At 42.5% G+C, this 17,212-nt stretch overlaps 1 protein-coding gene across 8 annotated transcripts in view; it reads left to right on the top strand.

The window, feature by feature from the left end:
- Window positions 1-389: 389 nt before the first annotated feature.
- TNIK (TRAF2 and NCK interacting kinase) overlaps window positions 390-17,212 on the top strand; it is a 408,855-nt gene continuing 392,032 nt past the window's right edge. For all 8 annotated transcript variants that reach the window (XM_050780052.1, XM_050780051.1, XM_050780046.1 and 5 more), the window contains exon 1: window positions 390-761. In XM_050780052.1, the coding sequence (XP_050636009.1) occupies window positions 705-761 (57 nt within the window). In that variant the 5' untranslated portion in view covers window positions 390-704. The remainder of the gene's footprint in view (window positions 762-17,212) is intronic.

Genomic DNA, 17,212 nt, shown 5'->3' with positions numbered 1-17,212 from the left:
TTGAACCGAGGAGAAACCCCAAGATGAGACTGAAGGGCCATTTTGCTGCAGTGCACGAATTGGCCACACAAAAATACAGCTTGGGTCCCTATGATAAGCAAGTCAAGGTTCAGGAACAGCCCTTCGGATTTGGCCCCAGGAGCCCTCAAAAGCCTGGGCGGAAAGGGTGCGCGCCCCTCCCCCCTCCACGCTGGCGGGGAGGGACCGGGTCAGGAAGCGCGGCCTCTCCCCAGTCCAAGACCACGCCTCCTCCGCCTCCCCCCACCCCCTTCACTCCTCCCAGGAAGCGGTGATAGACAGTTCTGTGTGGTTCTCCACCCCCACCCTCCCCCCGCTGAGTGGAGGAGTTGATGTGTCTCATTATAACAGCCAATGCAGCCGCCATCCACGCACAAGCAAAGAAGCATGTCCCATTTAAATACACCCACGCAGCCCCAGCGCCCTTAGCCGATCGGGGCGCTCAGCCCACACGCACCGCTGCTCCGGGCTTGGAGATCCGCGCAGGTTGGGCTCCCGGACCCGGCGGACCGACGCGCGGAGGATCGGGATCCGGCGCTGTGGGGCTGGGGTGGGCGGGGGAGGCTGGGCCCGGGGCCTCTGGCGCGATACCCGCATGAGGACGCGAGTGAAATAGACCAAGGTGGAATTTCCAAGGGAAAAGCTTGGGGGTGGTTTTGGTCCATTTCTCCAGCGAAGAAGTAGACATGGCGAGCGACTCCCCGGCTCGAAGCCTGGATGAAATAGATCTCTCGGCTCTGAGGGTGAGCAGGACATGTTTTCTGGTTTCTTTCCAGTGGTTTGGGTCAGGGTGAATGGGCTCGGTGCGTGGACTGGGGGCTGGGGCTGGGGCTGGGGGACAGCAGCGGGAGAATGCGTCGGGGAGGGAACCTGGATTCCCGTTTTGATTCGGGGTTGCTGAGGTGCTCCCGGCTGAGCCCCTACGGCAGGGGCTGTGCGGTACGTGTCTTCCTTTGGCCGTGGCCGAGGCTCTCCCGAGGGCTCGTGGAGCTCGTGGAGCTTATGCTTTCATCTTATACCGGTGTAAGAGCAGTAAAATGAAAGGTGTGTGTGTGTGTGCTGGTGTGTACGTGTGTACACGCCCCGGGCAGTTGTCTGGTGCCAAGGAGCGAGACCCAACTGTCCCTTCTGCAAAAAGAATGCCAGCGTGAATAAAGGCACTGGCTCCTCACGTTTTCCAGCTACCTGCAAGATGACATTGTGAGGCTGACTGTCCCCGCGAAGCCGAACCTGCCGCTCCAAGGGGGCAGTTATTGCTATGCTGGTCTTGTAGATGGCAACTGTCTCCCCCTCCCCCTTTTCTGCCTCCCGCACCCGGGCGCCCTCTCAGCGCTCCCTTAAATGCCAGTCTGCCACTCACCTTTATTTATGGCTTTAACTCAGCCCTGCCTGTGCTTTCTGACTTTGTGGCTGTAACGTTTCAGTTTTATGGCTGAACTTAAGCAGGTGAAAGGGATGTGTTTTCTGCTTTTCCTCAATCAGACCGGAACTCCCTGGAGTGTGTGCGAGTGTGTGTGTGTGTGTGTATGTGTGTTTTCCCCGTGTCTGTGGCCGGTCCTTTGTAGAGCACCTCCCTCCCCCCAGCCCCACTGGTTTGCGTTTACCTTCACGTGAATTACCTCAGACGCCGTTTCATTGTATTGACTAAGACATCACTGATACAGAATCCATTTTGCTGTTGTTTTGAGATCAGAATACCAGGAATCCCAGTGCTGCCTTGACGCTTCCCCACCCCCAACTCCCGATCCCAACACACTCCTTCGGGGAAGGGGGCAGAGCTTTCTTGTCATTTTAATTAGATGCTGCCTGCTGGGAAGGGGTGAGGGGTGGGGATGGTGGCAGCAGCGGGTGTCTGAGAAGGATTGGACACCAATTTAAGGACTGCTTCTTCCTCTCCCGAACCAAAAATAAAATTTAAAAAATAGCGAGTGCATGTACTTGATGTATGGAGGGTGGATGAGAAGGAATTGATGGTGGCTTTCTACAGGGAGACACCAGGATGGATGAAGTATGGAAGTTCACACGCCCTCCTGAGGAATACATTGTTAGATTGATGCTGAATCTTGGGGCCATTTACCTGGATTCCTAGTACTTCTGACATTGCCTCTTTCTGTACTGTTATATTAAAGTGCTACCTTTGTGATCAAAGTGGTACTTTCTCTTTGGTCTCCTTAATTAAACCTTTTCCTCCACATCTCTTTTAATAACGCTTTCTCTCTTCGTCTTAATCTGTTGGGCCAAGAGGTGAGGCTTCAGCAAGGCAGGTAAGGAGTTGAGAAGAAACAGAGATGCCGTTTGAAATGGGCTGTTCTGATAGTTGGGCAGCCGAAGCTCCTTCATGCCTTATTACAGGAAGCTGTCTATTTCCCTGGAGTGGAAATGCCACATCAAGAACCGGCTGCCCCCTGCGCAGCGGGGTGGGGTTGGTAACAGGGTGGGTGCATTGGCCAGGTCTGTGGCTTCCTGCTTTACCGACTGTGTGTGTTCATTTGCCCTACTTTCTGCGCTGGGAGTTGCTGCCGGCGGGTTAATCAGGTGGATGGATGGCCCAGACTGGGGGTGGGGTGCTGCGAGTCGGTCGGGGGTCGGGGTGGCGGAGGCGGGGGGCAGTGGCAATGGGGGAAAGGTGCTGAACAATGTGCAGGGTTTGCGGTGATTTCCCTGGGCCGGAATCTCCACCTTGCTCCTCTACTGGAAAGCAGTCTGATGTGATTTTTAAGTTGGGCCCGGACTTGTCCCTTGTGGGCTTTTTCCTCGGGAAGGTTTTCTGAGATACCAAGCACAGAGCCTGCAGGCAGGAGAGCAACCGCTGAGGGCCACCGGGCGGATGACTGCGGATCACACTTGGGGTGTGCATTCTTGTGATCTGTATTTTGAAAACATATCTTTGCACAATGCACTGAAATTGCTCTTTGTGGCCTGGGCTATCAGCTTAGGGCTCTGCTGCTGTTTTTCTGCCTGCTGGGAGGTGTGGAAACAGAGAGGGCAACAGCTAGCTTGGGGACCAGGAACTGCTGGCTAGAAGACTTAGATGCAGATGCAGATGCAGATGCAGATGTGGAGACAGTTGTAGATGTGGGGCCAGGGTCTTTGACCAGTCTTGTGGGTGAGGTGTGCCTGCTGGAGTGGGTCCAAAGGCCACATAGGTAATCTCCACAAATCAGAGGGCAGATCATCTCCACCTTCCCACATTTGGAGAGGTGGCCTCATCTAGATGAGATGTCTCATTTATTCCTAAGCCCTTGGTAAAGCCTGCCTGCTGAGCCCCTCCTGGGGAATGCCTGACCCCTGAAATGCAGCCAAGGTCAGTGGCTTCTGGGAGAATTTGCTGCAGACTTACCAGTCCCTTGCTGTTTCGGTGGCTCTTTAATGTACACAGTCAATGCTCTTTTTGTAAACCCTGGGCTCAATGCATTAAAAGCAGATCGTGTCTGGAGAGGCCTTTATCCTTCTCACTTTGGGGGCTTATTGTTCTCAGCCAGTGATCCCAGACTGGACCCAGTCTAAATTTTCCCCAAATAGCAACAATGCATAATTTAAACCAGAGCAACCAATGACAGCACTGATCATTTAAATTATGCAAGATTTGCATGGTTTAAAAGTGAGTGAAGCAGAATCTCCTTTGATTAGAAAATAGGTAATTTGAATCCAGTTTTAGCCCTGATTTTTAGAGCTCACCGAGATAAACTAAATCTTGAGGGATGGGCTGGAATTGTTTTACAGATTTAGAGCTGGAAAGAGAATTGTAGAACACTCAGCCACTCCTTTCATTGAACACTTGGGAAACTGAAGCCCAGAGGCATGAAGTAAGTTGTTCAAGGTCACACAGTAACAATGGGAGGGGACAGCCAGGAGCGTGGTTTGAGCAAATAATCTAGATTTCCTGACTCCTCATTCAGTGCTCTTTTCTCTAAGTCACACTTTCTGTGGCTGAATCAGAAATCAATAATACATTTTCTGCCTGAGTACAAAAGAATAGCAGAAAGGAATAATTTCACCAGGGTCAGGGAATTTTATTTATTGAGAATGGTGAAACTACTTCATGCAAGTAAGTTTGTGATACGTGAAACCATGGAGCTTTAGGCCACCTTTGGAATTCATCTTGTCCAGCCCTGGTTCAGTGCCTACTCTGCGGGCAAACGACTGTCTGAAATCACCTAGGACACACGGTTGTCCTGCACAGGTAACCTCTCTGAATAACCTGTGTCCATCAGAGCATGTCCTAAGGGGTCAGTATAGACATACACATTATTCAGATATCTCCGCATGTGACATTTATAAAGTTCTGTATATGTTTTGTATTATCTATGTGGATACATATATTATGTGTAGTATTATGGATATAAACTGTATCCATGTGGGTGTATGAAAATGTGCATATACATACATAGGCTATAGCAAACAATTTACTCATTCAAACCTGGGGCTTGAGTCATTCTTGCTTCAGGACATCTCAATATTAAAAGAGATGAAACTTGCCACCAGTGTGCTTTATTACATATGAGGTGAGCTCAGCCCAGAAAGCTTTTTGGAGATTAGCATATTTCTGGACCTAAGCACCTTGGCTGTCCTTAACTTGGCCCACAGGGTAAGGCATTCAAGGCCAGGAGTTGGCTGCTGCTGACCTCATACTCTCAGCTTCTGCCAGGACTCACATACACTTTTGTATTTGAACAAAATTAGATGACCTATGCTTGTCTTTCCCCTTACCCCTCACTCCCTAGCCATTCCTTTCTCCATTGAAACCCAGATTTAAGAATTGACCTCATCTGAAAGCCTTGCTTATATCCCTTTGCTACATGTTTCATGCTCATGTTTTACTTGCTGTGTGATTTCCTTTCTGCTTCTTTACTAAACCGTGGATTTCTTGAGGACAGAGGCTAGGTCTTGTTCATCTTTGGAGCCATAGTCTCCATTAGTTGGATGAATGAGTACATGAATGCATGCATGAATGAATGGCGTGGAATGAACCCTGTCTCCCCAGTTCTGTCTCCACCTCTTACTCATTCTGTGACTTTGGGTAGGTCATTTAACCATAGTTAATAAGAATGATCACAACTGTTTGCCTTTCTCACACACTGTGTTTAAGGCAATGCTTTAAAAACCATACAGCACTATACAAATATGCTATCCCATGGTTAAGTAGAATTTAGTGGGAAAATTGAGCCCATCAACATTCGATTGCAATGATTTTATCTAATAGAAAATGATCCTGGCTGGGCACAGTGGCTCACACCTGTAATCCTAGCACTTTGGGAGGCCAAAGTGGGAGGATTGCTTGAAACCAGGAGTTTCAGATCATCGTGGGCAATGTAGGGAGACTCCATCTCTGGGAGAAAAAAAAAAAAAAAAAAGCCAGTATGGTGGGGTGTGCCTGTGGTCCCAGCTAATTGGGAGACTGAGGTGGGAAGATAGTTTGAGCTTGAGAAGTCGAGACTGTGATTGTGTCACAGCACTCCAGCCTCAGTGACAGGGTGACATCTTGTTAAAAAAAAAAAAAAGAAGACTAAGAAAAGAAGGAAAATAATCCTGAGAAAAAGATATCAGAAGGTTCCGACTGTTTTTAATAGCACTTCAACAGACCTTAGCTGCCTTTTTCCTTTTGTGTGCCAATATGACCTTATATGTTTCTCTGATGGCCTGAATTGAGCTTTGCCCCCCAAGTATTAGCATTCATTAAATATGAGGTAAGCACAGTCCCGAAGCTTTTTGGAGATTAATGTATTTCGAAACCAGTATCAATTATCAGCATTGTTCATTAAAACCTTCTTTTTTAAACACTTTCTTTTTTAAAAAAACTTTTTTTAAAAAACTTTTTTCTCCTCTTTATATGTTACTGATTATTCAAATGCAAACACATTGATTATGCCTTTGCCTTCCCAAAGTTTTATTTTTTCCCTTGGGAGGTAGAGTGGACACCTAAGATGATACACTGATGGCCCAGTATTTAAAACTTTCTGGTGAGAGGTTCTCATGGGGCTCAAATAAATCTCGAAATATTATTAATTCATTACTCCAGAGCACTTAATTAAATTTGGTCTAAAATGAGATTTTAGTAAAGTTGCATGAATTAATAACAGTATCTCAAAATGATAACAGCATGGCAGTCTTTTCATTAATATTATTTATGTTTATCAGAGATACTAAACAGGTGTTTTCTTTGCAATGGCGTTGCCTCATAAAAAGTAGGGTGTGCTGGTAGCTATCAGAACATCAGATAAATATGCACAGTCATTTTCATTATTCATTATTAACTGGAGTAATCTTTAGTGCAGAAGCCAGTGTAAGTCATGGTTTGCTGTTTGCTTCAGTATCTACTTAGGAGGTCATGGAATATTTTGTTGATGAGAGAGTACCCAGTACATTTCTTTCAGGAAATACCACTTTTTTCCCCCTTATCTGTAAAACTCTTTGATGTCTTATAATTTCGAGTCTTGCCTGTTGGGCCTTTCTTCTTTCTGTGTCTCTGCCCTGGAATTAATCTTCCGTGCCCTTCTTGTTTCGACGCCATTCCTTCTCTCAGTGATAGTGGTTCTAAAGTCCACCCAGCCGGGCGCTCCCGTGATTGAATCATGGCCGCTACGCCCAGCTGAGCACAACCAGTCTCTGATTCCCTTCCTGATAGAATTTGGAGTAACTTGAGTCTGAAAGATGCTTTAATGTCAAATTGATTCTTACATTTCTGTGGGGGAAGTAGCTCTCTGAGAACAGGGCCTAAACTGGTTTGTTAGCAGTGTGCCGAGAATTCTAAGAAAATCTTAATGATATTTTTTTGAATGAAATGTTATTCTGCACATATAAATATAAGGTCTCTAGTGGAGAGAGAGGGAGGACTTAAGTAGAAAATGTTGGATGAATTCCGCTTGTGATTCCTTCCAGTCTGGTTGGAAGCTTATTTCCCTTTAGCGAAACATGATTCTATCCACTTCTTTTTCATGTCCTGGTTGTCTCACGGGGGTGCCCTCAACTTCTCAAAACGCATTTTATTTATTCCACCCCAACTTAAAATTCTTTCCTTAATGTTTATCATATGGGTCCCCTTGTCTCCACTGTTCCCTGCAAGTGCCGTAGGTACTGTCCCCTGGGCAACACCCGCGACAGGACCCCTCTCCTCCTGTGTGTCTACTACCAGCCTTCTTCTGACTGGTCTCTCCTACACTGTAGCCACGTGAGTCTTCCTAACGCACAGTTTCAATCTGGTTGTTTTTATTCAAGGCCTTCTCTGACTCCTTAGTGGACAGAATAAAAACTAAACTCTTTAGCATGTTAAGACCAGCAGCAGTTCAGAGCGGCCTCCCACAGAGCTCTGCAGTTTTGACGACCACCCCGCCATTGCATTAGGGAACAACTTCATTCCCCCCTGGATGCTCTGTAGGGGGCGCTCTGTCTTAGTCTCGTTTCTGTACCTACTTCCCCAACACGAAACATTCACAGACCACCTTTTCCACGAAAGTCTCTGATTTCTCTCAGAAGTTGTCCCTCCCACTCATAGACTGTCTCAGAACTGACCTCACACCTCTTTCATAACACTCAGAACTTTCTGTCTTGGATTATATTCACCACTAGACACTTTCTTCTTGAAGGCAACGTTTGATTTTCTTAGGGATCCTCACCAGTTTTCTTTACACAGCAGGCGTTCGTTCAACAAATAAATTTTGAATTAACAAAATATATAATGTGCAACCCTTTTAGAAGGGCTGGAGGTGGTGCTATGTAGAAAGAGTATAGAAACCTCAGAAAGGTGGGGCCTGTGCTGAAATTGTGCTGACCATAGCACAATTTCAGGGATCATGAATTATCTTATAGTCTATGTTGCATGACTCCTGGGGACACCTTTTATGTAGAGTACAATTCCAGTGGATGCTAATTACATTGAGTACAATTCCAGGGGCACCAATTATGAGAAATACTATGTCTGGTCCTGGGTAGGTATTCCTATTTCTAGAATTTTTCTGCCAAAGAAAATGTTCTCTCCATTGTCGTCTTATTCTAAGTTTTGAGAGATTTAAAATACCGCAGGTTAGAATTGCAAGGCGCGTGCGTGTGTGTCTGTGTGTGTGTGTGTGTTTGGAGTGTGTTTCAATTATTTTAACAATCTGATAATGTTTACGACTACTATTTTGATTAAACAGTAATAGATGGGTGGGAAATGGTGTGCTTCTAGGGTGGCCCACTGGAAGACAATGTTGAGTTTTTGTCTTGACAGAGCTGGCAGTGAGTGGGTAGAGAGAGTTTGGGAGATGGTGAGGTTTAATGAGGCACACAGCTGGGAGTTAGAGCCCAGCGTCATAAAGCTGGCTCTGACACCTTACCCTCTAAGCTTCAGTTTTGTCACATGTAAGATGAGTGGTTTCGACTAAAATTGCTGGAAGTCACCTCCAGCAATTTCTATTGCTGGGATGCATATTCCTGGCATATGTAAGGGAACCAGAGGCAGGACTGAGGGCATTTAAACAGCCATGGATTCTTACTCTACCTGTTGGGGATACCAAGAGATTGCAAACTATGGACCTCAATGAGCTGGGAGTTGCCACTGAAAGTAATACCCCTTTCTAATTTTTAAATGAGCTATTTTTTTTCAACCTTGAGATTCTGATTTATAATTTAAAGTGTTGTTCTAGTTTTTGAAGACCGAGTGATAGGATGAAGGCCCAACTGTGACTTCTGCTGGGTACTCCCTTACAGTGTTGCTGCTGGATACCCAGGTTTAGACTCTGAAATAACCCTAGATTTTCAAGTGCTGTCTCTCTAGTTAGTGAAATTAGAACCTTGGCGTATGGATTAAGTAGGAAATTTGTAGACTTTAACAATACATTGCATATATTACAAACATTTGTTTGATTAGTGTATTAGAAAATACAAATTTGGGTGCAGGGTAAACTCAGATCCAGTGTTCTGTGATTCTGTGAAATGTGATTAACTGTAGGGGAAGAAATGTACATGGTATCCAGCATTCATTCATTCATTTGTTCGTGTATATGCTCATTCAGTACCTGATTATTGGGTGCTACTAGTTGCTGGGGCTGAGCTGAAGACAACACTGGCATGGTTTCTACACCCATGGCTGGATGGAGAAGAGAGTCTGCACTTGTCTTTCACTACACTCTAGCCACACTGATTTTTTCTGTTTTGTGAACATGCCAAACTTATTCTTGTAGTTCTCCATGCCAGAAATTTCACATGGAGGGCTCCATCTTATTATTTAGGTCTAAGGTCAGATGTGGTCTGTATTATTACTTATGTATCTGCATAACAGACTACCCTCAAGCTTAATGGCTTAAACAACCACCACCATTTATTATCTCTCGCAGTTTCTGTGGGCCAGGGATTCAGAAGCGGCTTCCCTGGGTGGTTTTAGCATGAGGTATGTCCTGAAGTTGCAGGAAGATTTTGGCAAGGTGAATTATCTTCTGAAGGCTTGACTGGAGCTGGAGGATCTCTTTCCAAGATGATTTACTTATGTGGTGCTGGATGTTGGCAGGAGGCCTTAGTTCCTCCCCACGTAGGTGGCTCCATTGGTTGCTTGAGCATCCTCATAACATGGCGCCCACTTTTACCAGACAGAGTAATCCTTGCTGCAGTGCCTCTGCTGACTTGGCTACCCAAGTCAGCCCTATTCATTTCGAAGGGGACTACACAAGAATATTAACTAACACCAGAAGGCGGACGTCACTGAGGGTCCTCTTAGAGGTTCCTTACTATGCAGAGAGGTTTTCTTTGCCATATATCTCTAAAGTAACACTCCCTCCCACCCGGAAACTGTCCAATTCAGTGCTTTATTGTCTTTAAGGCACTTGTGACTATCTGAATTATTAAAAAAATCTGGCTGTCCCAACTGGAGCCTGATAAGTTTTGTGAGAATAGGGATCTTGCCTGCATGTTTAGCACCACATTCCTGGTGCTTTGAACTGTGTCTGGCACATGATAAATATTGATTGAATAAATATCAATTGTATTAATGAAATTAATTAATTCATTTAAAAGGGATCTTATTTATTTATTACAACTCATATCTCCAAAAAATAAGTTGTGGCACCTTCTGATAAAAGGCACAAGTAGGATAAAGCCCTAAAACCATGATAAGGGTAAAATGAAAAGTAAAGGGGGATTGTGTTTGCATATCTTTGTCTATATATCTACTTATCTATCTGTCTCTCTAGGGCTTGGTGATCCAATTTACCTCTTTTGTAGGTAGAAATTGGGGCTAAGAGAAGTTACTTGTCTTGTCTAAGGATGAAACTCGAATGCAGTGCTGGGTCCCGTTATGCCATGTCCCTCAACTGGATTGCCAACATCCTGGACCTCTTAGGGAATTGGTCATTCCCACAACACAAAAACCAGTCTAACAAAGTATGGATACAAAGATGATTACCAAGTTGCTTGTATGTACAGAACACACTGAAGATAGCCTGTGCTCCACTGTGAAGAAACCAAATCTAATTAGATGGTAAAGGAGAACTCAGCTAAGTTAATCAATATAGGTAATTAGCAGTGTTTCAGATGTTGAAAATAAAAGTTACAGTTCTATATGCAAAGAGGCCACCTGTAGAAGCTGGAAATATGTGCCGTATCTTAACCTGAGTGAGAAGCTACGAAGACTCCTGGGGCTCCGGGGCCCAAAAAATGGAGACTGTGAAAGAAAGCAAAGACTAAGATTGCCGAGTTGTTAAAAATTTGTTTATTTATTTTATTTCATTTTTTTGAGATAAAGTCTCACTCCATCACCCAGGCTGGAGTGCAGTGGCACCATGTCGGCTCACTGCAACCTTTGTCTCCCGGGTTCAAGCAATTCTCTTGCCTCAGCCTCCCAAGTAGCTGGGATTACAGGCACCCACCACTACGCTCGGATAATTTTTATACTTACAGTAGAGACTGGGTTTCACCATGGTGGCCAGGCTGGTCTCAAACTCCTGACCTCAGGTGATCCACCCGCCTTGGCCTCCCAAAAAATTTATTTAATTTTTGAAAGGCTTTTCTGGTTCTCATTATAAAAGCAATGGTCATTGCAATGGTTTCTGAATAGTCATTGCAGAAAATCTGGAAAATGGAGAAAAACTAAAAAGAATTCTCAAATTATTTAAATTTATGATTCCTAATGATAACCACATATGCACTTTGGTGTATGGCTTAGTAGTTTTTTCCTATGCATGGCTAAATAGATTTTTTTTTTTAAAGTGGAGATAATACTGTACATACTATATGTAACCTATTTTTTAAACCTAATAGCCTTTTCTCATGCTATTAATCTTTTTCTATGGCATAACTTTTAAAACTTTTTTCATGGGGAATTTAAACTTAAAAGGTAGACAGAATACAGGAAACAACAGATGCCGGGGAGGATGTGGAGAAATAAGAACGCTTTTACACTGTTGGTGGGCATGTAAATTAGTTCGACCATTGTGGAAGACAGTGTGGCAATTCCTCAAAGATCTAGAACCAGAAATACCATTTGACCCAACAATCCCATTACCTTGTATATACCCAAAGGATTATAATTCATTCTACTATAAAGACACATGCACATGTATGTTAATTGCAGCACTATTCACAATAGCAATCATTTGGAATCAACCCAAATGCGCATCAATGATAGACTGGATAAAGAAAATATGGCACATATACACTATGGAATACTATGCAGCCATAAAAAAGGATGAGTTCATGTCCTTTGCAGGGATATGGATGAAGCTGGAAGCCATCATTCTCAGCAAACTAACACAGGAACAGAAAACCAAACACCGCATTTTCTCACTTGTAAGTGGGAGCTGAACAATGAGAACACGTGTACAGAGGGAGGGGAACAACACACACTGGGGCTTGTCAGGAAATGGGAGACTAGTGGAGGGATAGCATTAGGAGAAATACCTAATGTAGATGATGGGTTGATGAGTGCAGCAAACCACCATGGCACCTGTATACCTATGTAACAAACGTGCACGTTCTGCACATGTATCCCAGAACTTATAGTATAATAATAAAAGTAGACAGAATATTGGAATGCCCATATATTACTGATAGGAATATAAAATGGCACAGCCATTTTGGAAAACAGTTTGACAGTTTCTCAAAATGCTAAATATAGAGTTACCCTGTGACCCAGGAATTCCACACCTAAGTATATGCCCAAGAGAACTAAAGACGTATTCATGCAAAAAAAAAAAAAAAATGTGTACATGAATATTTATAGTAACCTCAAAGAGGAAAGAACCCAAGTGTCCATCAACCAATGAACGGATAAACAAAACGTAGTATAGTATATCCTTACAATGGAATATTCTACAATAAAAGGAAGTGCTGATATACACTGCAACATGAACATTATGCTATGTGAAAAAAGCCAAACATGAAAGGACAAGTGGTTGTATGATTCCATTTATATAAAATGTCTGGAATAAGCAAATCCATAGAGATAGAAGGTAGACTAATGCTTGCTGGCAGGGAGTGACTGCTAATGTCCCAAATTAGATAGTGGGGAAGTTTGTACAACTCTGTGAAACATACTAAAAGTCACTTGTACACTTCAAAAGAGTAAGTCTTACAGAATGTGAATTAAAGCTCAATAAAACTCTCATTAAAAAGTAGATAAAAGGGTTAATAATCTCTCTACTGAACAATTATCCCCCATAATGAATCCTGTTTCATCTATACTCCTACCCACCTTCTCCCCTATATTATTTTAAAGCAGCATATTATTTTATTTATGAATATTTCAGTAGTTTATGTACTTAAAAAATACATAGCCACAATACTATTATCGCCTAAAAAATTTAACATGTAATAAAATATTCAGTCAGTGCTTAACTTTCTAATCATCTTTTTAGACTGCTTAACATCTTATTGTGGAGATGAATCATAATATATTTAACCAGTTCCTGTTGATGAAGCTTGAAGTTATTTCTAACTTTCCAACTCATAAATAGTGCTTCAATAAACATCCTTATATATGTCTTTGTGTGCATCTCTGTTGCCTTAGGATAACTCCTTAGAAATTGAATTTAGAATGAAAGTATGTGAATGATCTCTAAGGCTCTTGATATTGCCAGATTGGCTTCCAATTTCTTGTGGTGTAGGTGTGTAGCATTTATAAATGAACACATAAGACTCCGAAAAATCAATTAGTTTACCAAATATCGTAGAGCTACTAAGTGGTTGAGCTTACGACTGACTGGCCCAAAGCCACTGCCAATAGTGACTCACACAGCCATCGTTTGATTTATGGACCTTGTCATGACATCAGAATCATCTGGTATATTATCACCCTGAGGCTCACAGACTTCCCAGAAGCCTTTGGTTTAGGGCACAAGTTGTCTTTCATGAGCATAGTGGTGTCGTAAGAGGTATTTCCAAGGTATTTCTTCCTTGTAACTTTGTTTTGTAAGATGACCAATGTCAGATTAGAATGTGTGTTTTTTTTTTTTTTTTTCCTTGCCTAAAACCTTAAAAACCTAATATGGTAGCTATTTGGGGATTAACAGTGACATTCTTGTGGAGTGTATCTAGGGGATGTTTGTTTATTTATTTATTTATTTATTTGAGATGGAGTCTAGCTCTGTTACCCAGGCTGAAGTACAGTGGGGGGATCTCTGCTCACTGCAACCTCTGCCTGCTGGGTTCAGGCGATTCTCCCGCCTTAGCCTCCTGAGTAGCTGGGATTACAGGCACTCGCCACCACGCCCAACTAATTTTTGTATTTTTAATAGAGATTAGGTTTGACTGTGTTGGCCAGGCTGGTCTCAAACTCCCGACCTCAGGTGATCTGCCCGCCTCAGCGTCCCAAAGTGCTGGGATTACAGGTGTGAGCGACTGTGCTTGGCTTGTTTACATTCAAACTGTCATTCTTTCTGGAAAATTATCCTACAAGTGTGTTTGGAGGATGTGTGGAATCAGGCTCAAAGGTTTCAGTTTTTTAAGAATTGGAGACAGCTGACTCTGTGACGATCGCAGAAGATAGCAAGGTGAGCTAGGGCCATGATAGAATAGAGACTATTCTCAAACCTTAATCTGCCAGACAATTGCTGAAATCAAAATCTTAAGTTATGCTTTCAGTTTTGCACACAGGTAGATATTTTAAGATTCTAATGGAGAAAATAGAAGACAGAACAGGAAGCCACCAGAGTAAAAAGCTCCGTATTCTGGACTATAATCTACTTTCAACCTGGTTTATAAGTAAGAAACTATTTAAATTGACACAACTTTATGGTAGCTGGTCTTGCAAAGGGCAATTTCCTTGATTTACTAGAGTTTATAACCTAACCCTCCATTTAAAATGCCTATAAATTATTTATGTCTAGGGTAAAAATCCAGGGCTTCACATGAATATGGTTTCATCATTTCTACCTCTAGGTATTTTTTTTAAAGCTGCCTGTAATCAAATGATAGCAGCGTGGTAGGTGGAATAGGTTGTAAGCAGTAATTGCAAAGTGTATTTAAACAATAATAATAATATTTAGCATTTATAGAGCACTTTATTTCTTCAAAGTACTTGCAAACATTATGTAATTAAATACCCTTTCTGATTATAATCTGGATATAAATGCAGTTAAACTCAGGACAGGGTCATGAGAAAAGTATACATTTGAAAGTTGGTGCTAGATATGCTTTAAAAACCTATACAATGATGGGAAAGTTAGAGTTCGGATTCTGTTGGATGGTTTTTGTGCATTTCAGTTCAGCCTGATGGCAGAATTAGATCTGCACTCGATGACTCTGCTTGATAACTTATCACTAAAATCTGAGTGTTGATCGTCACACTGATCCTTACAGTTGCTACAACACGAATAACATAAATAAGCTTTAAAATGAGGTCCCTCTCTACATTTCATGCCCTGGCTTCAGATGAAACTGCCATTAGTAAGTGAAATGAAGTGGCATAGTGCAAGGAAGAGTGGCTATGCATTGTGGTTTAGTAATTTCTATCTGAGAGTAACAGATTTAACTGCACAGTAGGATGCATCATAAATAAATGCATTGGAGAAATGAAACATCTTTAGTTTGACTGTATTAACTACTTCTTGCTGTTTTGGATATGTGTCTGCGTATTGTCCCCTTGCACGTATACCCTGTGTTGCCAATTTAGAAAGTGTTTGGAGCAAGGACCTGTGCGGCTTACTCAGTAGGTAGTAGAGAGTTCTACAGTTGGTAGATTCTCAGTAAATGTTTTCCTGTATGTTGTGATTTTCTAAAAGCTAGTTGACAGTTTAACTCCTTAAGTCAGCGGTTCTTAAAGTGGGATCCTTGGACCAGCAGCTTCAGGATGCTCTCTTAGGCCCTGCCTCTCTCAACATTTTTTGTTTTTTTCTTTTTGTTTTTTTGAGACAGGGTCTCACTCTGTCATCCAGGCTAGAGTGCAGTGGTGCGATCTCAGCTCACTGCAGCTTTGACCTCCGGTTCTCAGGTGATTCTCTCATCTCAGCCTCCAGGGGTAGCAGGTACTATAGGCATGCGTCACCACACCTGGCTAATTTTTGTATTTGTTATAGAGTCGGGCTTTCTGACATGATCTTGGATTCCTGAGCTCAAGGGATCTGCCTGCCTCAGCCTCTCTAAGTGCTAGAAATACAGGCGTGAGCCACCATGCTTGGGCTCTCTCAACTATTGAATTGGAAACTCTGAGGATGGGGACCAGCAACTTTTGCATTAAGAAGCCCTCCTAGTAATTCAGAAGCACGTGGGAGTCTGGGAACCACTGGCTTAAATGTTTAAAAGATAGTTTTCTTGGCTGGCATGGTGGCTCATGCCTGTAATCCCAGCACTTTGGGAGGCCAAGGTGGAAGCTTCCCTTGAGCCCAGGAGTGTGAGATCAGCCTGGGCAACATAGCGAGACCACATCTCAATAAAATGAAATAAAATAAAAAAGAAAAGCAAAGTATATTCATGGAAATTTGGATATGCCTGAAAATGTCGCAGAATAGGAAATAGTAATTTATTTATGGTAAGTGCAACTTTTTTATAAGGTATATGACCTCAAAGAAATTATGGACAGTACACATTCTTAGGAGTATGGAAGTTAAATTTTTTTAATAATATATTTGCATTTGAATTGTTTGTAAGAATCAAAGATACTTTGAAATTGAAAAGTCTACAACTTTCAATTGTTAATTCTGGACTTTGTATTGTTCTTTGCATTGACATTTCTTTTCTTTCTTTTTTTTTTTTAGCAAGTTTATTCAAGGTGCAGAAAAGCCCCACTCCCTTGATCAACAAGATGCATCCTTCTGATGTCAGTTTCCTGTTTTTCCCTATAGGCCTGTAGGGATTGAGTTTGACGTCCCAGGAGGTGCTGACACTTGCTTGGAAACTGAAAGAAAGAATCCATATTCACAAATTCTTTCAGCCTTACTTCTGTTAGAAGCCTAAAATCTTTGAGTTACTTATTTTTTGAGACCTGGGAAATGGAATATCTATTTGGAATCTAGACAGCAGGTTAAAGATTTCCTTACTGGGAAATCCCACAGACTTTCTTTGTAACAACAACTTGTAAGCATCTCTTACCTAGCCACAAAAATGTCCCAAGTTGCTATTTAATCCACAGTTCTTAGATAAATAAGCACATTGCTTATATTGCATGTCTGTTTATTTGGAGGAAAAGTTGATGGCAAGTATGGTTGTTAAAGCAACTTTATATACAACTGATATGAGCATGCATGAAAATTTCATACTCATTGCTGGGGAAAATGCTTTTAAAAATGTAAATTTGAAGACCTCCCCTCATAGAAGAACTATTTTAAAGGAAAAACAGATGGTTAGATAATCATCATCAGACTAGATATAAAAAATATCAGGTTAAAGATTATTAGGTATTTCCCTGTATTGACACTTAGAGGGATAGATCCAGTTTTCTCACAAGAGATGTTAATATCATTAAGGTATCAGGGAATTGTTCAAACATTTTATTTTTATTTTATTTTTTGAGACAGGGTCTTGCTCTGTCGCCCAGGCTGGAGTGCAGTGGCTCAATCATGGCTCACTATAGCCTCAAACTTCTGGGTACAAGTGATCCTCCCACTTCAGCCTCTTGAGCTGGGATTACAGATGTGTGCTACCACATCCAGCTAATTTTTGAATTTTTTTTTTTTTGTAGAGATAGGGGTCTCCCTGTGTTGCCCAGCGTGGTCTCAAACTCTTGGGCTCAGCCTCCCAGAAGTGCTGGGATTACAGGTAGGACCAGCATGCTGGGCCCTGTTCAAGCCTTTAA

This window comes from Macaca thibetana, chromosome 2 (genome assembly GCF_024542745.1).
Source record: "Macaca thibetana thibetana isolate TM-01 chromosome 2, ASM2454274v1, whole genome shotgun sequence".
Classification (NCBI taxonomy): domain Eukaryota; kingdom Metazoa; phylum Chordata; class Mammalia; order Primates; family Cercopithecidae; genus Macaca; species Macaca thibetana.
Note: the sequence above shows the minus strand (reverse complement) of the source record. Positions and strands in the feature narration are given on the sequence as shown.